Genomic DNA, 20,511 nt, shown 5'->3' on the forward strand with positions numbered 1-20,511 from the left:
TCTTTTCTCCCTTCACAATTCTGACTCTCTGGCAAACCAGTTCAATGTTCTGCTGGCCTTTACCTTGAATCTCTTGCCCCCAACACCACTAATCTCTTTCCCAATTCCAGTCTTGGGTTACTTCTCACTTCTATGCAAGGCCCACAACCATTCTGACCAGCCCGCCCACAGATCTGTTATCTAATTTCAAGTAGGCACTCATGGCTTCAGAAATACCATCCTTGTATTTACATAGTTGTTTGCATGCTGTCTCCTCTATGAGAATGTGAGTTTTGGAGGGCAGGGACTGTGTTATTGCCTTTCTTTGTATTTCTAGCACTTAGCCCAGTGCCTGGCACATAGAAGGCACTTAACAAATGCTTACTGACTGACTGAATGAGCCTCTATCCCCTACTACATTTAGGTTCCAAATCTCTTCTTAAGTTACCCACATTCAGCTCTGTGGAGAAAGGATCTCACCTCACACCTTACTGAGAAAATAGTGACCTTTCTTCAGTCTTCGTCCTTCTTGACCTCTCTGCAGCCTCAGACACTGCTGACTACCTCCGTCTAGATACTCTCTCCTCCCTAGGTTTCCATGACACTGCTCTCTCCTGGTTCTCTTCCTGTCTCACTGTTCCTTCTCCATCTCTTTTATTAGGTTATCATCAAGGTCATGGCCACTTTGTGTGACTGCTTCCCAAGGCTCTGGCCACAGGCCTCTTTTCTTCTTGGTGATCTCATCAGTTCCCATGGGTTGGATTTTTGTGCAGATGACAACATGTCCAGCCTTCATCTCTCTCCTAAGCTTTAATCCCACACCTTCAACTGCCTGCTGAATGTTCCCTCCTGGATGTCTCATAAGCATCTCAAATTCAACATGCTCAAAATCTGACATTATCTTTCTCCTTAAACCAACCCCTCCTCCTAACTTCCCTGTTTCTGTCGAGGGCACCGCCATCTTTCCAGTCTCCCAATATTGTAGCACCAGACTCTTCTTCTCCCTTACTTCCCTCCTATCTCTCCCTCCTCCACTCAATGAGTTGCCAGTCATTCTAATTTTACCTTCACAACACCTCTTGTATCAATCACCCGCTCTCCACTCACTCTTATCCCCTTTTACCTGGACTAAGTGTTTAAGGCCAGATTTGTTATCCAGTATTTGTTAACCCAGCATGTTATCCAACTTCACCTTAAAAAATAGGCTTATTTTCTTTTATCCTATCACAGCCCTCTTATACTCCTGTTTTTATATCCACCTAACCAATTTCCCTGCATCCAGTCTTTTTCTTCTCCAGGCTGATATTTTTAAAGTACAGGTCTGATCAGGTCACTCCCCTTTTAAATAACCTTCTGTGACTCCTCTGGGAGAAAATACAAACACCTCCATTTGTCACTTGGAACCTTCCCAATCTATCTCTAACTCACTTTTCCAGTTTGATTTCCCATTTATTGTCCTGATGAAGTCAACATTCCAAACTTGACTCCTCTCTATTTCCCTTATACAACATCAACAATGATAACTAACACTTACAGAGCACCTACTATGTGCCAGCTATTGTGTTAAGCCCTTTAAAGTTACTACCTCAGAGGGGCACAGCCAAGATGGTGGAGGGAAAGCAGTGACTTGCTTGAGCTCTCCCCCAAACCCCTCCAAATATCTGTAAAAAATGGCTCTAAACAAATTCTAAAGCAGCAGAACCCACAAAAAGACGGAGTGAAACAAATTTCCAGCCCAACATAACCTGGATGATTAATCAGAAAGGTATATCGCGCTGGGTGGGGAGAGGAGCGCAGTTCGGCGTGGGCGCATAGGCTGCAGTGAACTTGGAGCAGGCCTCAGAGAACTGAATCTCGGGCAGCTGTGGCAGTTTCCAGACTTCTCAACCCATGAACGCCAAAGACAACGTGGAAGGTCAGTGGGAAAAGTCTGTGACTGCGGTGAGAGAGAGAAGCTAGGGCTCAGTCGCAAGTCCCGAGCTTGGCACAGAGTGGTGGCTGCCTCCTGAGCTTCTGGCCCACAGACTGAGGGGGAATCGAGTGGCTGATCAGAGGGGGATTGCAGGGATCTCTTTGCCAGTGCTGAGGCAGGAATCTTTTGCTTTGCCCATGCTTGGATCTGGGTCACAGTTCTAAGTGGTGGTCCTGGGGTGAGGAGGAGTGCTGGCGTGGTGGAGCTTGCTGTGGCGGTGAAAAGGAAACTCCTCAAGCCTTATCATACCACCTTGGAAGAACTGAAAATTTACAGGTTCCTAGAAGTAGCTCTGAAAACAGCTGCACAAAACCCCTGAAGCTTGGGACAGTACATTCTCCACAATGGAAGCAGACTCTTACCTTAACAAAGAGTTTAAAACTCAAGTAATTTGTTGGGATCATAAGCAAGCAGCGCAAAAAGAGTCAGACTATATTATCTTACTTTGGAGACAAAGAAGATCAAAATATACAACCAGAAGAAGACAACAAAGCCAAAGCTCCTACATCCAAAGCCTCCAAGAAAAATATGAATCAGTCCCAGGCCTTGGAAGAGCTCAAAATTTTGAGAAGCAAGTAAGAGAAGTAGAGGAAAAACTGGGAAGAGAAATGAGAGTGATGCAAGAAAATAATGAAAAACAAGTCAACAGCTTGCTAAAGGAGACCCAAAACAATACTGAACAAAATAATACCTTAAAAAATAGCCTAACCCAAAAGGCAAAAGAGGTCCAAAAAGCCAGTGAGGAGAAGAATGCCCTAAAAAGCAAAATTGGCCAAATGGAAAAGGGAGTCCAAAAGATTACTGAAGAAAATACTTCCTTAAAAATTAGAATAGAGCAATTGGAAGCTAGTGACTTTATGAGAAATCAAGACACTGTAAAACAAATCCAAAAGAATGAAAAATTAGAAAACAATGTGAAATATCTCATTGGAAAAACAACTGACCTGGAAAACAGATCCAGGAGAGAGAATTTAAAAATTATTGGACTATCTGAAAGCCATGATCAAAAAAAGAACCTAGACATCATCTTTCAAGAAATGATCAAGGAAAACTGTCCTGATATTTTAGAACCAGAGGGAAAAATAGAAATTGAAAGAATCCACCGATCTCCTTCTGAAAGAGATCCCCAAAGGAAAACTCCTAGGAATATTGTAGCCAAATTTCACAGTTCCCAGGTCAAGGAGAAAATATTACAAGCAGCCAGAAAGAAATAATTCAAATATTGTGGAAACACAATCAGGATAACACAAGATTTAGCTGTTTCTACATTAAGGGACCGCAGGGCATGGAATATAATATTCTGGAGGGCAAAGGAGATAGGATTACAACCAAGAATCACCTACCCAGCAAAACTGAGTATAATCCTTCAGGGGAAAAAATGGTCATTCAGTGAAATAGAAGACTTTTAAGCATTCTTGATGAAAAGACCAGAGCTGAATAGAAAATTTGACTTTCAAATACAAGACTCAAGTGGAACATGAAGAGGTAAACAAGAAAGAGAAATCATAAGAAACTTATTAAGGTTGAACTGTTTACATTCCTGCATTGAAAGATGATATTTGTAACTCATGAGACCTTTATCAGTATTAGGATAGCTGGAAGGAAAAAATTATATGTATGTATAGATATAGATAGATAGATAGATAGATAGATAGATAGATAGATAGATAGATAGATGATAGATAGATATATGATAGAGGGTACAGGGTGAATTGAAGATGAAGGGGTCATACCTGGAGAATAAAATTAAGGGGTGAGAGAGGATTATACTAGGAGAAGGAGAAAGGGAAAGGTAGAACGGGGTAAACAATCTCACAAAAAAAAAAAACCCAGAAAAGAAAAGGCTCTTACAGTGGAGGGGAAATGGGGAAGGTGAGAAGGAATGAGTGAATCTTATTCTCATAGGATTTGACTTAAGGAGGCAATAACATACACACTCAATTGGGTATGGAAATCTGTCTTACCCTACAGGAAAATGGCGGGGGGGAAGGGGACAAGAGAATAGGAGTATGATAGAGAAGGGCAGATTGGGAAAGGGGGTAATCAGAAGCAAATACTTCTGAGGAGGGACAGGGTCAAAAGAAAGAATAGAATAAATGGGGGGGCAGGATAGGATTAAGGGAAATAGAGTTAGTTTTTCATAGCATATCTACTATGGAAGTGTTTTGCATAACTGCACATGTATAACTTATATTGAATTGTTTGCCTTTTCAATGAGGGTGGATGGGGAGGGAGGAAGGGAGAAAATTTGGAACCCAAAGTTTTAAAAACACATGTTTAAAAAAATATTTTCACATGCAACTGGGAAATAAGAAATACAGGAAATGGGGTATCCTGCCCTACAGGAAAATAGAAGGGGAAGGGGTTAAGAGAAGGGGGAGAGAGATAGAAGGGAAGGCAGACTAGGGGAAGGGGTATTCAGAATGCAGGCCATCTTGGAGTGGGGGGAGGGGTGAGATGGGGTGAAAATTTGGAACTCAAAATCTTGTGGAAATAAATGTTGAAAACTAAAAAAGAATAAAATAAAATAATAAAATTACTACCTCATTTGAGGCTCACAACAACCCTGTAAGGTAGGTGCTATTATTATTATTCCCTTTTTATAGAGGAAGAAACGGAGGCAGACAGAAATTAAGTGACTTGCCCAGGGTCACACAGCTAGGAAGCATCTGAGGCTGAATTTGAATTCAAGTCTTCCTGATTCTAGGCCCAGCACCCTATGCACTGTGCCACGTAGCTGTCCAAATACAAAGTAACTCTGTAGTATACAAAAATACATACATAAACACATGTATGTACACACACACACCCACACCTATACACACACACACACACACACATATATACACAGTATTTCATTATCTGTACATATGCTGTCTTTCAACACCTCCCTCTTACTTCCCTAAGTAGAATGCAAATTCTTGCAGTCAGGGATTATTTTTTTTTGGTCTCTGTATATCTAGCATTTAGCACATGGGAGGAATTTGATACATGCTGGCTGAATTGAACTGAATATGATCCTGCTAGCCATTACAGTGGATACAGCACCATGCCTGGAGTCAGGAAAACTCATCTTCCTGAGTTCAAATGTGGTCTCAGACAATTACTAGCTATGTGACCCTGGGCAAGTCACTTAACCCTATTTGCCTCAGTTTCCTCATCTGTCAAATGAGCTGGAGAAAGAAATGGCAAACCATTCTAGTACCTTTGCCGAGAGAAGTCCAAATAGGATCACAGAGAATAGGACATGATGGAACCACTACCACATTATAAGTTCCGCATTATAAGGGAATAGAAATACGTCTTAGATAAGCTTTGTGCATGCAAGAATGTAAACTTCTCAAAGTTAGGGATAGGGTTTTGTTTTTGTATCTCCAGGGCTTAGCACGGTGCCTCCAATAGAGCTAAATAAATGTTTGCTTAATTGAAATTAATTGCATCTCATCAAGCTCCTAGCAGTGTTTTGTACACAGTGGGCACTTGTACAATTGAACGTTGAATCAAATTCATCAGCACAATCTGTTAAACATAATTGAATCTTTCTTTGATGGCTCAGGATCTTGCCGGGCCTACTCAAGAGCAACATTACGAACGTCAATCATCACTGTGCCTTAGCTACAAAAGATGGAGGACTCACAGGGGGTCAGCGCCAGTGGGGAACCAAGGGATCGTTCAGTCGGCTTCCCTCATTTTAGAGGACCACAGAGATTCAGTGGTTTACCGAAGGTCACCCAGCTAGGAAGTGGCAAAGACTTTGAACTCCCAAACCCCAGCCCCTTCCTAGACTGGTCTCAGTGCGTACTGGTCACAGGGTCCGTTCCTGAAGTTTTAATAATAGTTAACAATAATAACAGCTAACATTTATATAGCACTTACTATGTGCCAGACACTGTGCTAAGTACTTTACAATTATTATCTCATTTGGTCCTCAAAACAATTCTAGGAGGGTTAATATACTATTATTATCCCCATTTTGCAGATGAAGAAATTGAGGAAAACAGATGTTATGTGACTTGCCCAGGGTCACACAGCTAATAAGTGCCTGAGGCTGGATTTGAACTCACGTCTTCCTGACTCTAGACTCAGCATGTTATTCACTTCACCAAAAAAAAATTGCTTATTTTCTTTTACCCGGTTATAGCCCTCTTATACTCCTGCTTCTCTATTGCTTAAAAAAAAAAAAAAGCCACAGTATAGGATTTACCCTGTTATCATAGTTTTCAGGACAGAACACCTAGCCCTATCCTGTGCTTCATGGACCGTGACTGTGTAGAAAATACAGAGCTGGATTTCCCTCTGTGCTCTGCCCTCTTTCCAGCTTGGCTCCCCATCACCACCTCCAAAACTGCCCCAGTCTCTCTCTCAACACTCCAGCCCTCTGGGCTTTTCGGGGCTACGCCCATGTTTGCCACAACTTCCCTCTTCTGTGCATCCCGGAAACCTGCCTCTTCACACTTGCTTTCTTCCTTCTGTCTCTCTAGTCATCTCAACTTCTGTTTTCTTCACTCCTGCACTTGTAGGATTGGGATCTTAGTGATTTGCCAGCCATGTATGGCCCGCCTAACCCTTAGAAATGCTCAGTCAGCACAAGGACCAGTCATCGAAATCATGGAAATGAATCTAGTTTCCCTTTCAATTCTCCGGGCAGCCTCTGTCACCCATGATTTATTTTTTCCAAAAAAAAAAAAAAAAGTATTCAAAGTTCCAGTGAGCCAATTTAAGCTACATTATTAGATAAACAGTCTTGGGAAGCTCTCATAAAATAAAGGATAAGAACCACTATTTAAAGAAAACCTTGGTTCCCAGTTTACTAGCCATATGACCCTGGACAAGTCACATTTTTTGATTCTACTTTTTCATCTGTAGTAAAGAGGTGATAACACACCATCAGCCTCATGGGGCTGTGGTAAGGCCCAAATGGACTAATAAAGGTGCTGACGGCATGCTTCTCGTATTTGCAGATGGACAAAGCTAGGGAAGGACAGATAACATTTTGGATGAAAGACTGAGATCTCAAAAGACCTGGGCAGGTTACAACTATGTAAAATGAAGGGTCTGGACTTTGATAGTTCTGAGGCCCCATCCAGCTCTAAACCTACAATGCTTAAGGCAGTGGACCACATCTAACAAGGTGAAATTTAACTTCAACAGTACTAGGTGGGGGGAGCAGGAGGCATGGCTAGACAGCTGTTCACTTCTAATAGATCCAGGGGGTTTAGGGGATTGTAGGCCCAACTGAAGGCAACAATGTGATAGTGGAGCCAGAAAAAGCTCATAGTAGCTTAGGTTACATTAAGAGGCTAGAGAAGTAAGTCTCTCTATATCCAGAGTACTGAGTTCAGTTCTTGGTACCATATTTTAAGAAGAACTTTAGGGGCAACTAGGTGGCGCAGTGGATAGAGCACCGGCCCTGAAGTCAGGAGGACCTGAGTTCAAATCTGCTCTCAGACCAGACACTTGACACTTACTAGCTGTGTGACCCTGGGCAAGTCACTTAACCCCAATTGCCTCGCAAAGAAAAAAAAAGTAAGCTAGAAGCCTAGAACTGGAAGGGTCCTCAGTGATCACCTAGCCTGATTCCTTCATTTTATAGACAGCTAGAATTTACATAGCACTTCAAGATTTGCAAAGCACTTTAACAAGTATTGTCTCATTTGATCCTTGAAACAAACCTGGGGGGTAGGTGCTATTATGATCCCCATTTTACAGATGAGGAAACTGAGGCAGACAAAAACCAAGAGAATTGTCCAAGGTCACAGAGATAGTGTCTGAATGAATTCTGGTCTTGTTGACTTCTAAGTGCTATAAGCTGGGACAGCTGGGTGGCACAGTAGATAGAGTGACAGGCCTGGAGCTAGGAAGACTCATCTTCTTGAGTTCAAATCTGGCCATCTACGAGCTGTATGACCTTGGGCAAGTCATTTAACTCTATCTCAGTTTTCTTATCTGTAAAATGAACTGGAGAAGGAAATGGCAAACCACTCCAGTATCTGTGCCAAGAAAACCCCAAAATGGGGTCACGAAGAGTAGGACAGGACTGAAAAACAACTGAATAAGTGCTATGTATCCATGGCGCCACCTAGCTGCCATGACAGTGACACCCAATGAAATTAAGTGACTTACTGAAGGTTATACAGTTAGTAAACAACACAGCAGGATTTGAACCCAGATCTTCTAACTCCAGAGCCAGTGCTGATACCACTATACCATGCTGGCTCCTACTGAAGGGCAACCAGAATGCTCAAAGACCTCAAGATCAGGCTGGGTGAGGACCAGATGAAGGAACCAGGGATGCTTAGTATATAGAAGAGAATACTTGGATGGTATGGTCCATGATTGCTGTCTTCAAGTAACTGAAAGACTGACCCATAAAAAGTCAATGAGACTTGTTCTGTTTTACTCCAGAAGGCAGAATCAGGAATAAGATGCAGAAACTGAAGAGACAAATTTAGGCCTAACATAAGAAAAATTTCCCTAATAATTATAGCTATCTCAAGATGGAATGGATTGACTTAGGAGGAAGTGGGTTCCCCAATCTCCCTGCCCTTACTAGAGGTCTTCAAAGAAAGACTAGACTTTTTAAAGCCTTAATCACTGAATGGGTGCTGCCGCCTCAGTCAAACAGATCTGTTAAAGACCTTAGCTTGAAAAGGCCAAGGACCTCCACTGCATCCTGGGTCATCTCCAATTGTCCTGATCCATATCTGGCCACTGGACCCAGATGGCTCTGGAGGAGAAAGTGAGGCTGGTGACTTTGCAGAGCCCTGACTCACTTAAATCCAATTCGTTTGCTTGTCACGGCATCATCTCCCTGATGTCATGGTCCTCTTCGAGAACAAAGGACAAACAGTAAGACTAGGACCACTTTGGCAATGTTGTAGAAGGGGGTCTTCTTCATATATGGGCCAAGCAACACAGCCTTGAGATCCTTCCCAACCCTAAGATTTGATCATGCTTCAGGATAATGTATGCAGAGCACTTGAGAAGGTGCTAGACAAACACATACTACAGTGGCAAAAGCATTCATTACACATTCAGTCATCCCAACACGAACCAGATACTCCAACAAAGCTCATGATGGCTTACCATTGGAGCAATTGTTAACATACTGTCCCACAGCCAGTGGATTTTGTACCTCCGACGTCAGCCATGTACTGTCACTCATTTTAAAAGGGCCAAGTTGGTCTCTCCCACTGCATGACCTAAAACAGGTAAAAACATTAGCTCAACGATTGATCTCATCTAACTCAAAAACAGAATTTGAAAACATTATTAACACTAGGATTCTAATTAAAATATTTTTTCCATTTTTCTACTACTCAAAAACCTCAAAAAATCAGATTCCACACCACAGTGCCATTCACCAAATATTACTTATCTATTTCATACGGCAATTAATACACAGGAGCTTTTTAACTGGATTTTTTTCTTTTTCTTATTAATTTATTTTTAGTTTTCAACAATAACATCTATATACTTTTGAGTTTTAAATTTTTCTCCCTATCCCTCTCCCTCTCCCCTCCCCAAGATGGTGTGCAATCTGATATAGGCTCTACATATACATTCCTCTTAAACATATTTTCACATCAGTCTTGTTGTAAGTAACTGGATTTTTAATCCCAGTACAAGGTGTAGTGGAAAGAATATTCAATTTAGGGTCAGAAGATGTGTGTTAAAATCCTGGCTCTACTACTTACTGGCTGGGCTGCCTTGGATGGGTCATTTAACCTTTTCCAGGCCTCAGTATCCCCAGATACAAAATGAGAAGGTTTTACTAGATGATTCCTAGGGTCCATTCCAGACCAGAATCCTACATCAGGAAATAAATATTTATTAAGCACTTATTTTGTGCCAGGTACAGTACTCAATGCTGGGGCTACAGAGAAAGGCAAAAACATTGTGCCTACTGTCAAACAACTCACATTCTAATTGGAGGGACTATAAGCAACAATTATGCACATAGAATATACGGGGAGTGAGACTGGGAAGTAATCAGAGAGAGGGAGCATTAGTAGTTAAAGGTACCAGGAAAAGGACTCCTGAAGAAGGCAAGATTTGAGGTTACTTGGGAAGGAAACCAGGGGGCAGAGGTGAGGAGGGGGAACATTCCAGTCATGGAGGACATCCAGTAAAATGGCACCATATCAACTACTCTGGAGAATAATTTGGAACTATGCCCAAAGGGCTATACAATTGTACATACCCTTTGACCCAGCAATACCACTACCAGGTCTGTATTCCAAAGAGATCAAAGAAAAGGCATAAGGACCTATTTGTACAAGAATATTTATAATCACCATTTTTGCGGTGGCCAAGAATTGGAAATTGAGGGGATGCCCATCAGTTGTAGGAATGGCAGGATAAGTTGTGGTATATGGTTGTGATGGAATACTGTTGTGCTAATGGAAATGATGAGCAGTATTGTTTCAGAAAAAACTGGGAAGGCTTATATGAATTGATGCAAAGCAAAGTGAGCAGAACCAGAAGAACATTGTATATAGTAACAGCATTATTGTAACAAAGCTCAGCTGTGAAAGATTTAGCTATTCTGATCAAGACAGTGGTCTAAGACAATTCCAAAGGACCCATGAGGAAAATTGTTACCTACCTCCAGAGACAGAACTGACAAACTCTGAGTACAGATTTAAGCATACTTTTTTTACTTTATTTTTCTTGGGGTTGTGTGTGTGTGTGTTTTCTTTTGCAACATGGCTAATATGGAAATGTTTTATATGACTATATATATATATATACACATACATATATATATATACACATAATCAATATCATATTACTGCCTTCTCAAGGGGTGGAGGAGTGGGAGGAAGAGAATTTGGAACTCATTTTTTTTCAATAGTCTTATTTCCCCCCAGTTACATGTAAAAACACTTTTTAACATTCATTGTGGTTTTTTTTTTTAAGTTTTAAGTTCCAAATTCTATCCCTGACTCCTTTTCCTCCCCCCTCCTTGAGAAAGGAAGCAATCTGATATAGGTTATACCTGGTCAATCATGTAAAACATTTCCATATTAGTCATTTTGTACAAGAAAACAAACAAAAAAAGGAAAAAAGTGAAAAATAGTATGCCTCAGTCTGTATTCAGATGATGTCAGTTCTTTCTTTGGAGGTAGATAGCATTTTTCATCATGGGTCCTTTGGAATTGTGTTGAATCACTGTCTTGATCAGAGTAGCTAAATCTTTTACAGCTGAGTTTTGTTACATTACCATTACCAACTTACCTGTATACAATTTTTGATATTCCTTTATCATTTCCATCAATAAGCATCCCATCTAGGCACCTAAAAATGAATGGATTTCCAATGGACTGGAAAAAAATTGGCTCATGCTTCTGATATACTGTACCTATTAACACAAGACAATATAAACTTGTATATATTATAAACACAAACATCTGGGCAGCTTTGTTGCGAGGAAAAACTCAAGATTATTTCGTTTTCCTAACATACTGTATTCTATTCTTTTGCAAAATATCTGAAGGAACTTAGAATGCCTAAGATGTATGCTTCTAATCTTTGTTGGTAGGATTTCAGATTAACTTTTCTACCTCAAACAAACAAAATTGTTAGAACATAAACTTTATCCTCTCTGACTTCTAGACAGATCTTTGTGAGATGTTAAAGTGTCTCATCACACAGCAGTGAAACCTGCAAATCCAACAATACAAAACAATTATCTTAGCAACTGACAACTTAACTTCCGATTTGGGGGTCTTCTTACCCATCTAATTTTTAAGAGGTAAGTATTTAGTTTCTATCAGGAAGCCTTCGAAAAATGAGATCAGTTCATTTGAAGGAAGAAAGGAAGCAGTTCCTGCTGTTCAATCATGTCTGACTCTCCATGACCCCATTTGGGTTTTCTTGGCAAAGATACTGGAGAGGTTTGCTATTTTCTTCACCAGCTCATTTTACATATGAGGATCTGAGGCAAACAGGGTTAAGTGACTTGCCCAGGGTCACATAGCTAGTAAGTGTTTGAGGCCAGATTTGAAGTCTGGTCCTCCTGACTCCAGGCCTGCTATTGTATCCACTGCACCATGTAGCTGCCCTCCAAAAAAGCAATATGATGTAGAAAAAAAAAAAAAAGCCTTACTTTTGGAGGCAGCAGTGGACTTAAGTTCAAATCCTGCCCCAGACTCTTGCTAACTCTATAACCATAGGCTAGTTACTTAACTCTCTAAGCCTTGGTTTTCTCATCTCTGTAATGCAAAGAATATCTGCAGCATAGACTTCAAGGCTTTTGTGAGTATCAAATGAGATGTCTATGAGTCCTTACAAATTTTAAAAGCACTAGATCAGGCACCATTTTCAATAAGAGAATATAAACAAAAATCAACATAAATTTTCTGACTGTTCCAACTTTGGGAAAGTTTATCGTTTACAAAAACACTGAAGTATTTTTTTTCAATAATTGAAAATCCCATAGGTAAACATATTCTGTAGTCACTGTACAGTATGGAAACTTCCTCCAAGTGATACAGATAAGACAATTTGCAACTTAGAGTCTTGAGAGCCTTGTTTGTCGCACTCAGAAGTTAAACTACTTGTCCTGGGTCACACGGCTAGCATGGGTCAGAGGCAGCACTCAGATTCAGGTCTCCCTGCCCTAGAGGTTAGGTCTCTATCCTCTATGTCCATAGCCTTTCGCTGGAACTGATCATTTTAAAAAGTAAAATGCTTCATTTTCTAATTGCAAAAAGAATGTGAAAGTTCTATTAACTCACCCTTGAGGTGTTAATTCTATTTTCCGCACTGTTATCTATACTTGTAGTTTTCTAAACTTATGTGGCTTTTTCTCCTATGTCTGCCAAATCCTCACTCACACAAATGTGTCAGTGCAGAAATTAGAACATTCTCCTGAGTCTCTGTACATTTAATCAAAATAAAAACATTTATTGTAGTAAACACTCCAAAATATTATTTATGAGTAACTTCAGTTCTACATCAATATAGCATCAAGCTTGAGTTTTATGTTAATATGTAAAAGATGTGTCTGTCATCTTGTTAGCCTGGGAAAGTCCCAGTGTTAGAACTCTCTCTATCATAACCGTTCACAATTTTTCTGTGATTTAGTAGACATGCTCTAGGGAGCTGCCTGAGATACAGATAGTTGTCCAAAAGCATTCAGCTAGTAGGTATCAGAAGCAGGTGTCAGAATCTAGGTTTGCAAGCCCAGTGCATCTGTACCAGATAAAAAACATACAGGGGCAGGGGGGAGGGAGAGGGAGGATGATGAGGTGGCAGCTAGGTGGCACAGTGGATAGAGTACCAGTCCTGGAGTCAGGAGGTCCTGAGTTCAAATCCGGCCTCAGACACTTGACACTTCCTAGCTGTGTGACCCTAGGCAAGTCACTTAACCCCAATTGCTTCACAAAAAAAGAAAAAAAAACCCAAAACATAAAACAAAAAAAAACATACCAGGGAAATGTTTAATGCAATAATTAAAAGTATAGTACAACATAGATAACGTGAGTTTGTGGTTTTCTAAGTCAATTTGGGGCAGCTAGGTGGCGCAGCAGATAGAGTCCTGGCTTTGGATCAGTAAGACTCATCTTCCTTAGTTCAAATCTGGCCTCAGATACTCAGAAGCTGTGTGACCCTCGGCAAATCATTTGTTTGCTTCAGTTTCTTCATCTGTAAAATGAACTGGAGAAGGAAATGGTAAAACACTTTTGTATCTTTGTCAAGAAATCCCTAAATGGTGTCGTAGAGAGTCAAACACAACTGAAAAAAGACTGAACAACAAAAAAGTCAACATGTAGCATGCAGGGATTTCTTTCTATTTGAGTTTGACACCACTACATACACCATTGTCTCTATTAATACACAGTAAATTTCCAAACCAAGATGATGATCTATAGGAAATAGAAGGCCAGGCAATGCTCTCAGGACAGGTGTTAGTCACTTTTACTGAATCTATTTTCATTTAATTCATTCAATAAGCATTTACTAAGCATCTACTATGTATTGAGAATGTATTGGTAAGTCATTGAACATATCAGTACCAGGATACATAGACACAACTGTTCCTTTTGGCACAAATCCTTTGGTAACAAAGACTCCTTTTCCAGCAGAAATCAATGAACTAGTTTCTCGGGAAATACTGAAGCCCAATGTATTAAAGAGAATTTCTCCCGGCTTGTAGATCTTTTGCTGCTGAGTGTTGTATCTGGGCTGTTCCGTCCTTTGATGAGTGACCAACAAATCCCGATATTTTGATTTAATGGCTTCTGGAAGCAAGACAAGGATGTCTGTTTGTCTACTGAAATTACTTATGAACAGAGCCTGAAAAACTTTCAGTAATATTCCTAGGACATCTTCGTCTGGAATAATTTTGTCTTTGGAGTCCTCTGGAACATATCTCAAGGTCCTGAAAAATGGGAAAAAAGACTGTTCACCATTCTCTGCCAGGAACCAAGGGGAAATCATTGCCTTCATCTGATAAAAAGCTTGACTTTCTCAATGGATTTAAGGTTATTGGTCCCAACTGGGAACTGGGATAACAAATGCTCAAGGCTATAACATTCAGAACTATTTGGAATAGCCTGACTCTGCAGCTAGATTGAACAGTACCCCTTGGTCTAAAAATAAGACTTCCTACTTTCCACTTGGGGTTCTCACATCTTAATAGGTCTTTCTATAAACATGTTGTAATCTCAGCACAGGGAAGAGATGTCACATTTATGAATAAACTCATAGGATCATAGAACTAGAGCCTGAAAGGAACTCAGAGACCTATGATATCTCCTTGTGGCATACAGATGACCCTTAGTCCATTGTATTTGGAGCTGGAAGAGAACTCAGGGATCAGGTTACATCATTATATAAACAGGTAAATTGAGGCTCAAAAAAAAAAAAAAGGCAAAATGATTTGCCCAAGACTGCACAGGCAGTAAGGAGCAGAGCCAGAATTTTAACCCAGATTCTCTGACTCTTGAGACTTGTTTCCTTTCCATGACTCTGTACCTCCTCTTCTGGAAGTCCTGAAAGGTCCTACACAGAGCTGGAAAACCATTGGGGACAAGTTTGACAGTAGACTGTATGGTATATGTCTTCTGAAGACCTGTTTAACTGGGCATGGAGATACTCATGACCAGATGCTTGGTCCCAAAGCAATGAAATTTTCCACCACAAACCGTGAAGTCTTGATGATAGCACATTTTGTGTTGGTAGAATGAGTGCCCAATGAAATCACAGACTTTTTCCAAGTACTGAAGTATGCCAGCCAAACAATTTCACTCTATTCTTTCCCACTTCTATCTGCTCGACTTTTGGGAGGTTAAATTAGTTTCTAGATTTTGTCTTTCCTTTCTGCAAGGCAGGTAAATAATTCCTGCCTAAGACTTCAAGCGTATAAATTCATTAAATTCATCATTTGATTTCTGAGGCAAAACAAAAACACCACTGGATTTGTAAAAGACAAAAGTTAAACACTATCTGTGGGTTGTTATTGTTCAGTTGTTTCAGTTATGTCCAACTTGGGACTGTCTTGGCAAAGATACTGGAGTGGTTTGCTATTTCCTTCTCCAGGTCATTTGACAGATGAGGAAACTGAGGCAAACAGGGTTATGTGACTTGTCCAGGGTCACACAGCCAGTAAGTGCCTGGGGTCAGATAACTTGGGAAGATGAGTCTTCCTGACTCCGAGCCTGGTGCTCTATCCACTGCACCTCCTAGCTGCCCTGCAGGTTGCTAGACCATAAACACCTAGTTTAACAGTTCTCTCACACTGTGGGTGCTTACTCAACGTTAATTGATTGATTTCATTGTTTTTCAGTCATATTCAATTCTTCATGGCCCCATTTGTGATTTTCTTGGCAAAGATACTGGAGTGGTTTGCCATTTCCTTCTCCAGCTCATTTTACAGATGAGGCCAACAGGGTAACTTGCCCAGGGTTACTTGCCAGTGTCTGAGGCCAGATATGAACTAAGGAAGATGAATCTTCCTGACTCCAGGCCCAGCATTCTATCCACTGTGCCATCTAGATGCCCAATTTGATTTCATTTTCATTCAGCTTATTTTTTCGGTTTGACTAACAAATTATTCAATAAAATCTACCATAGCACTAATTCCAATCTTTTATCACTAGTTAGAAATGTTTCTATTTCTTGTTACTATAGATGGCTTTAATTTCTTCATCTGAACACTGCCTGTTCACATCCTTTGATCATTTATCAATTGGGGAATGACTTGTATTCCAATAGATTTGACTTAATTCTCTATATATTTTAGAAATGAGGCCGTTATCAGAGAGACAGGTTGTAAGAATTCTTTCCCTATTTTCTACTTTCCTTCTAATCTTGCTTGCACTGGCTTTGTGCAATAACTCTTCAATTTAATGTAATCAAAGTTATCCATTTTGCTTTTCATAATGTTCTCTATCTCCTGTTTGGTCATGAATTCTTTTGTTCCCCATAAATCTGATTGGTAAACTACTCCTTGCTCTCCCAGTTTGCTCATAGTATCAGCCTTTATATCTAAATCATGAACCCATTTTGACTTTATTTTGGTATATGGTGTGAGATTTTAGTCTATGTCTAGTTTCTGCCATACTCTTTTACAGTTTTCCCAGCAGTTTTTGTCAGAGTGAAGAAATGTTTCTATTTCTCCAAATAGCTTGTTTAATTTGCCTTTATGGATTTATGTCTCTAGTACAAGAGTTATACAATTCCAATGCTGATTTTAGGGTAGGTGATGGGCTTGTGAATTTCAGCAAGTTCATTAATCTCTCTAGACCTCAGCTTTGTCATATGTAAAATGGGAAGAAAGAGTTGCAGTAAATAAATGAACTTTAAAGTCCTTCACAACTCTATCCTATGATCATATTTTAAATAGGTTTTTCTCAGATATGAGCTTATGTGTATAGCTTACTTCCTTTTTTGTTGTGTCTCCCTATTAGACTGTAAACTCCCAGAGGGCAGGTACTTTTTAATTAATTGTATTTCTGTTGATTAGCATGCTTAATAAACATTTACTGGATTGGATTTTTAAAAATACAGCCTCGAATCTGTACAAATGCCAAATTTATTATTTAAGCTAGCTGTTATTTTTCTACTTGTAGAAGAGAGCAGTGCCTTCTTTTGAGGAAGAAATTCCAAAATTGTGATTCTGACTTTGATGGTCACTGGCAGAGCCCAAGACTCTTCAGATTTGGTTTCCTGTTCACTGAAATGCAATTCTCCCTCCCCCACCCTGAAGTTCTTTTGAAGATGGGGAAAAGTTCCGGTGGGGATGAAGAAGGATGACTAGGGTAAAACAACCAAAGACAACAGCAATAAAATGTAACATCGATCTTCTCCCCTCCCCCCCCCAAAAGATTCAATATAGTGCCGGGAGAGACCAGGTCTGACTTCAAGACCTGATATTTACTGTGTGATGTACAAGTTACTTAAGTTCTCAGTCTCAGGTTCCCCTAATAATTGCACCGTCTGCCTGCTTCACTGGGTTCTTGTGAGTACAAATGAGACTAAACCACCCTACACACCTTAAGGTGAGTTGTTACTGGAAATGGGAAAATAACTCCACCTTCCTAAGCCTCCTTCCCCGCTATTTGTAAAACAGGGACAGTAGTTTTCTAGCCTGTTTTGAGGAAGTGCTTTGCATATCGAGATACAAGCTTGGCGGTTTAATGCAATTATTATCCTCCCAAACCAAGGCGGAAAGGGATGGTATTTCAGTCTTCTAGCTGGAAGCTCGCTGTTCAAAACCTTTCATGTAACACATCTGGCTGAGGCTAGAGGAGGCATCGGAGCAGTACAAAAACACAGAACTCATACAGGTTCTAATCCGGACTCTGCCACTTCATTCGCCAGACCTCCCGTCAAGTCACTTAGCGTCCCTGGGCCTCAGCTTCCTCATCTGTAAAATGACGGCGTTGGATTTAGAGGTCTCTTTCAGCTCCAAAGCTTTTCTTAAAACACATTTTTATTTTTAAAAAACTTAAAGTCAAGGTTTTATTTTCAAAATCTTTAAAATAAAATTTAAAGTCAAAGTTTTATTTTCAAACTATTTAAAATAAATTTAAAAAGTTATTTTCAAAGTCTTTTAAAATACATTTCATTTTATTTAATCTTCTAACACATTTTATTGTTATGTTTTTACATCCCCTACATCTTCCATTGTGTCTTTCCCCCTTATCCCTCCCAAAAAGTGATTCTTTATACTAAATAATTAAAATTAAAAAACAAAAACAAACAGTTCTAAATGCAGGATCTTAAGTGCAGCAAAGAAAGCGCAGCCAGGAAGTCGCGGACTCCGGGAGCTCACAGGGAGACCCCGCCCCGCCCCGCCCTCCAGACCGCGCCAGCCCCGCCCACATCCCCCTCCCCCCCCCCCTCCCCCTCCCCCTCCCCTCTCTCCTAATCCCCGGGGGCTCAGAGTCGGGTCCCGTCCGCCGGCAGGAGCTCTCAGCACGCGCGGGTGCCCAGCAGGGCCAGAGCCGAGCAGCGCGGGGGAGGCGCACAGCAGGAGCAGGGCTCTGCCGGGCCGGCCCGAGGGTGGGGGCCCTGCTGGAGGAGCACCGTCCTCACCTCCGGTTCTGGCTCACGTTGAGTGCGATCCAGGGCACGAAGCGGTATTTGTAGCGGTGCCACCGCTGCCGCAGGACCCGGAGCAGCGTGCGGAACAACATGGAGCACCCGCGAGGCCCCTCCTCCCTCCGTCTCCCGGGCTCCTCCTCCTCCTCTCCTCCCCCTAGGACTGTCTCTGGCTCCGGCTCCTCCTCCGGCTCCTCCTCCTCCTCCTCCTCCTATTCCCTCCTCCCTTTTTTCTCCCTCCTCCCTTTAGAACTATCTCTGGCTCCTCCCCCTAGGACTGTCTCTGGCTTCTCCTCCTCCCCTTTTCCTCCTCTCTCTAGAACTATCCCTGGCTCCTCCTCCGAGGACAGTCTCTGGCTTCTCTTCTTCCTCCTCCATTAGGATTATCCCTACCTCTTCCTCCTCCTCCTCCTAGGACTATCCCTGGCTCCTCCTCCCCACCCCCAGTACCATCCTCAGCTTCTCCCCCTCCCCGCCCTAAGCTCCTTAACAGTTTGTACAGCAATCTCTTTTTCCCCCTTACACTTCCCATCAGTCTTCTTTCCCTTACTACGGTCCCTAAGTCAAACCACTTCCACAGTCTTTTTTAATATTATTTCCCTTCCCAATATCTCCGTCTTGGTGAAAAGGCCTGCTAGCTCTGGTTCACCACCCTCTAACCCACCCATCTCACAATACAGCATATTCCACCTCCCTCCTCCGAACCTCTAAACAAGTGCCGCGTACTGGTCAGTCTTCCTCTCTGCCTGCTAAAATTCCTAGCTTCCTTCAAAGAATCAATTTGGTGCCACCCAGTATCGAAAACGAGTTTTTTCCTTTTCCTTTCATTTATCAACACTTTGTATTACATTGTATATCGTTTATGTTTACTTGTGATCACGTCTTTATATCTCGAGGTTAGTAGGGTGTTGGGATTTTGGTTTTTGCACATAAATGTAGAATTGAATTCCTACCTTTCATTTTCTCTTCTGTATTTGTTCATTCATTCTTTTATTCAGCAAGTATTTATTCAGGACCTAGTATACATAGGAATTTCGATTTAGAGCTGAAAGGGATTTTAGGAATCGTCTAATCCAACCGCCCCCCTCTCTCATTTTATAGTCTTAAAGAGAGGAAAGGATCTGTCCCAAAGTAGCAAATAGCAGAGCTAGAACTGGAACTCAGATCTTCTAAAATCCAAATCCCGCCCTCTTTATACCAAGCAAGGCTCTCAGCCAGCTGTGGGAGGAGATACAAAGATAAATTCAAATTCAACAGCTAACACTTAGTCTCTTGCCCTTAAGGAATGCCCCAATTCAACCCTACAAGTATTATATGTAATAGAATGTTAGATTAGGAAGGGACCTTAGAGACCGTTTAAGTCCAGTCCTCTCCTTTTACAGTGGAAGAAACGGAAGCCCAGAAAGGAAAGTGACTTGCACGGGATATAAGAGCTAATTTCTGGCAAAATCCATCAACCTCTCTAGATTACAATTTCCTCAACTATAAAATGAGAGTATGGGACAAAATGACCCCTAAGGTCCTTCCTAGATCTAAAATTTTAACTTGCCTTAAGACCACTGTTATTTAACAACAGATGTGACTTTATTGCTTAGATTTCCTGTTTGCACAATGCAAAACCCTTAACATTAAAATATAATTGAGAGGGAGAAGTGCATGATTTCTGAATTGAAGTTATCTGTCCTGACCTTTTAAAAGAACCCTCCTTGGATTGAGTGAAATAATTGTAAAGGTAAGAATTCTCCGATAAAAATCTGAGACTATCTGTTCAGCTGATCTTAATTTCCTCTTTAATTTATTATCCTTTTTTTGTCTTCTTTCCCTACACCTGAGCCCCCCCATAAAAGAAGTTGTAAGAGCTTCATTTCTTAGACTGACAGACTTCAAGCCCTTCATTTTAACAATAATTAAGTAGGATAAGTAAGTACTATGCAAGGAATTGTCCTAGGTGAATTACCAAGACAAAAATGAAAACAAGTCCCTGACGTCCAGAAACTTACATTCCA

At 41.0% G+C, this 20,511-nt stretch overlaps 1 protein-coding gene across 3 annotated transcripts in view; it reads right to left on the bottom strand.

Annotated features, from left to right (window-relative positions):
* SETD9 (SET domain containing 9) overlaps positions 1 to 18,616 on the bottom strand; it is a 30,351-nt gene extending 11,735 nt beyond the window's left edge. For 2 of the 3 annotated variants that reach the window (XM_027863419.1, XM_027863417.1), the window contains exons 1-4: positions 18,500 to 18,616; positions 13,975 to 14,339; positions 11,192 to 11,315; positions 9,038 to 9,153 (exon numbers count right to left, since the gene is read on the bottom strand). In XM_027863419.1, the coding sequence (XP_027719220.1) occupies positions 9,038 to 9,153; positions 11,192 to 11,315; positions 13,975 to 14,339; positions 18,500 to 18,600 (706 nt within the window). In that variant the 5' untranslated portion in view covers positions 18,601 to 18,616. Of the gene's footprint in view, positions 1 to 6,385; positions 6,460 to 9,037; positions 9,154 to 11,191; positions 11,316 to 13,974; positions 14,340 to 18,499 lie in introns of those variants that run through there. The other variant, XM_027863418.1, reaches the window with a different exon arrangement.
* Positions 18,617 to 20,511: the final 1,895 nt, after the last annotated feature.

Source organism: Vombatus ursinus, unplaced genomic scaffold (assembly GCF_900497805.2).
Source record: "Vombatus ursinus unplaced genomic scaffold, bare-nosed wombat genome assembly UNPS02014772.1, whole genome shotgun sequence".
NCBI lineage: Eukaryota > Metazoa > Chordata > Mammalia > Diprotodontia > Vombatidae > Vombatus > Vombatus ursinus.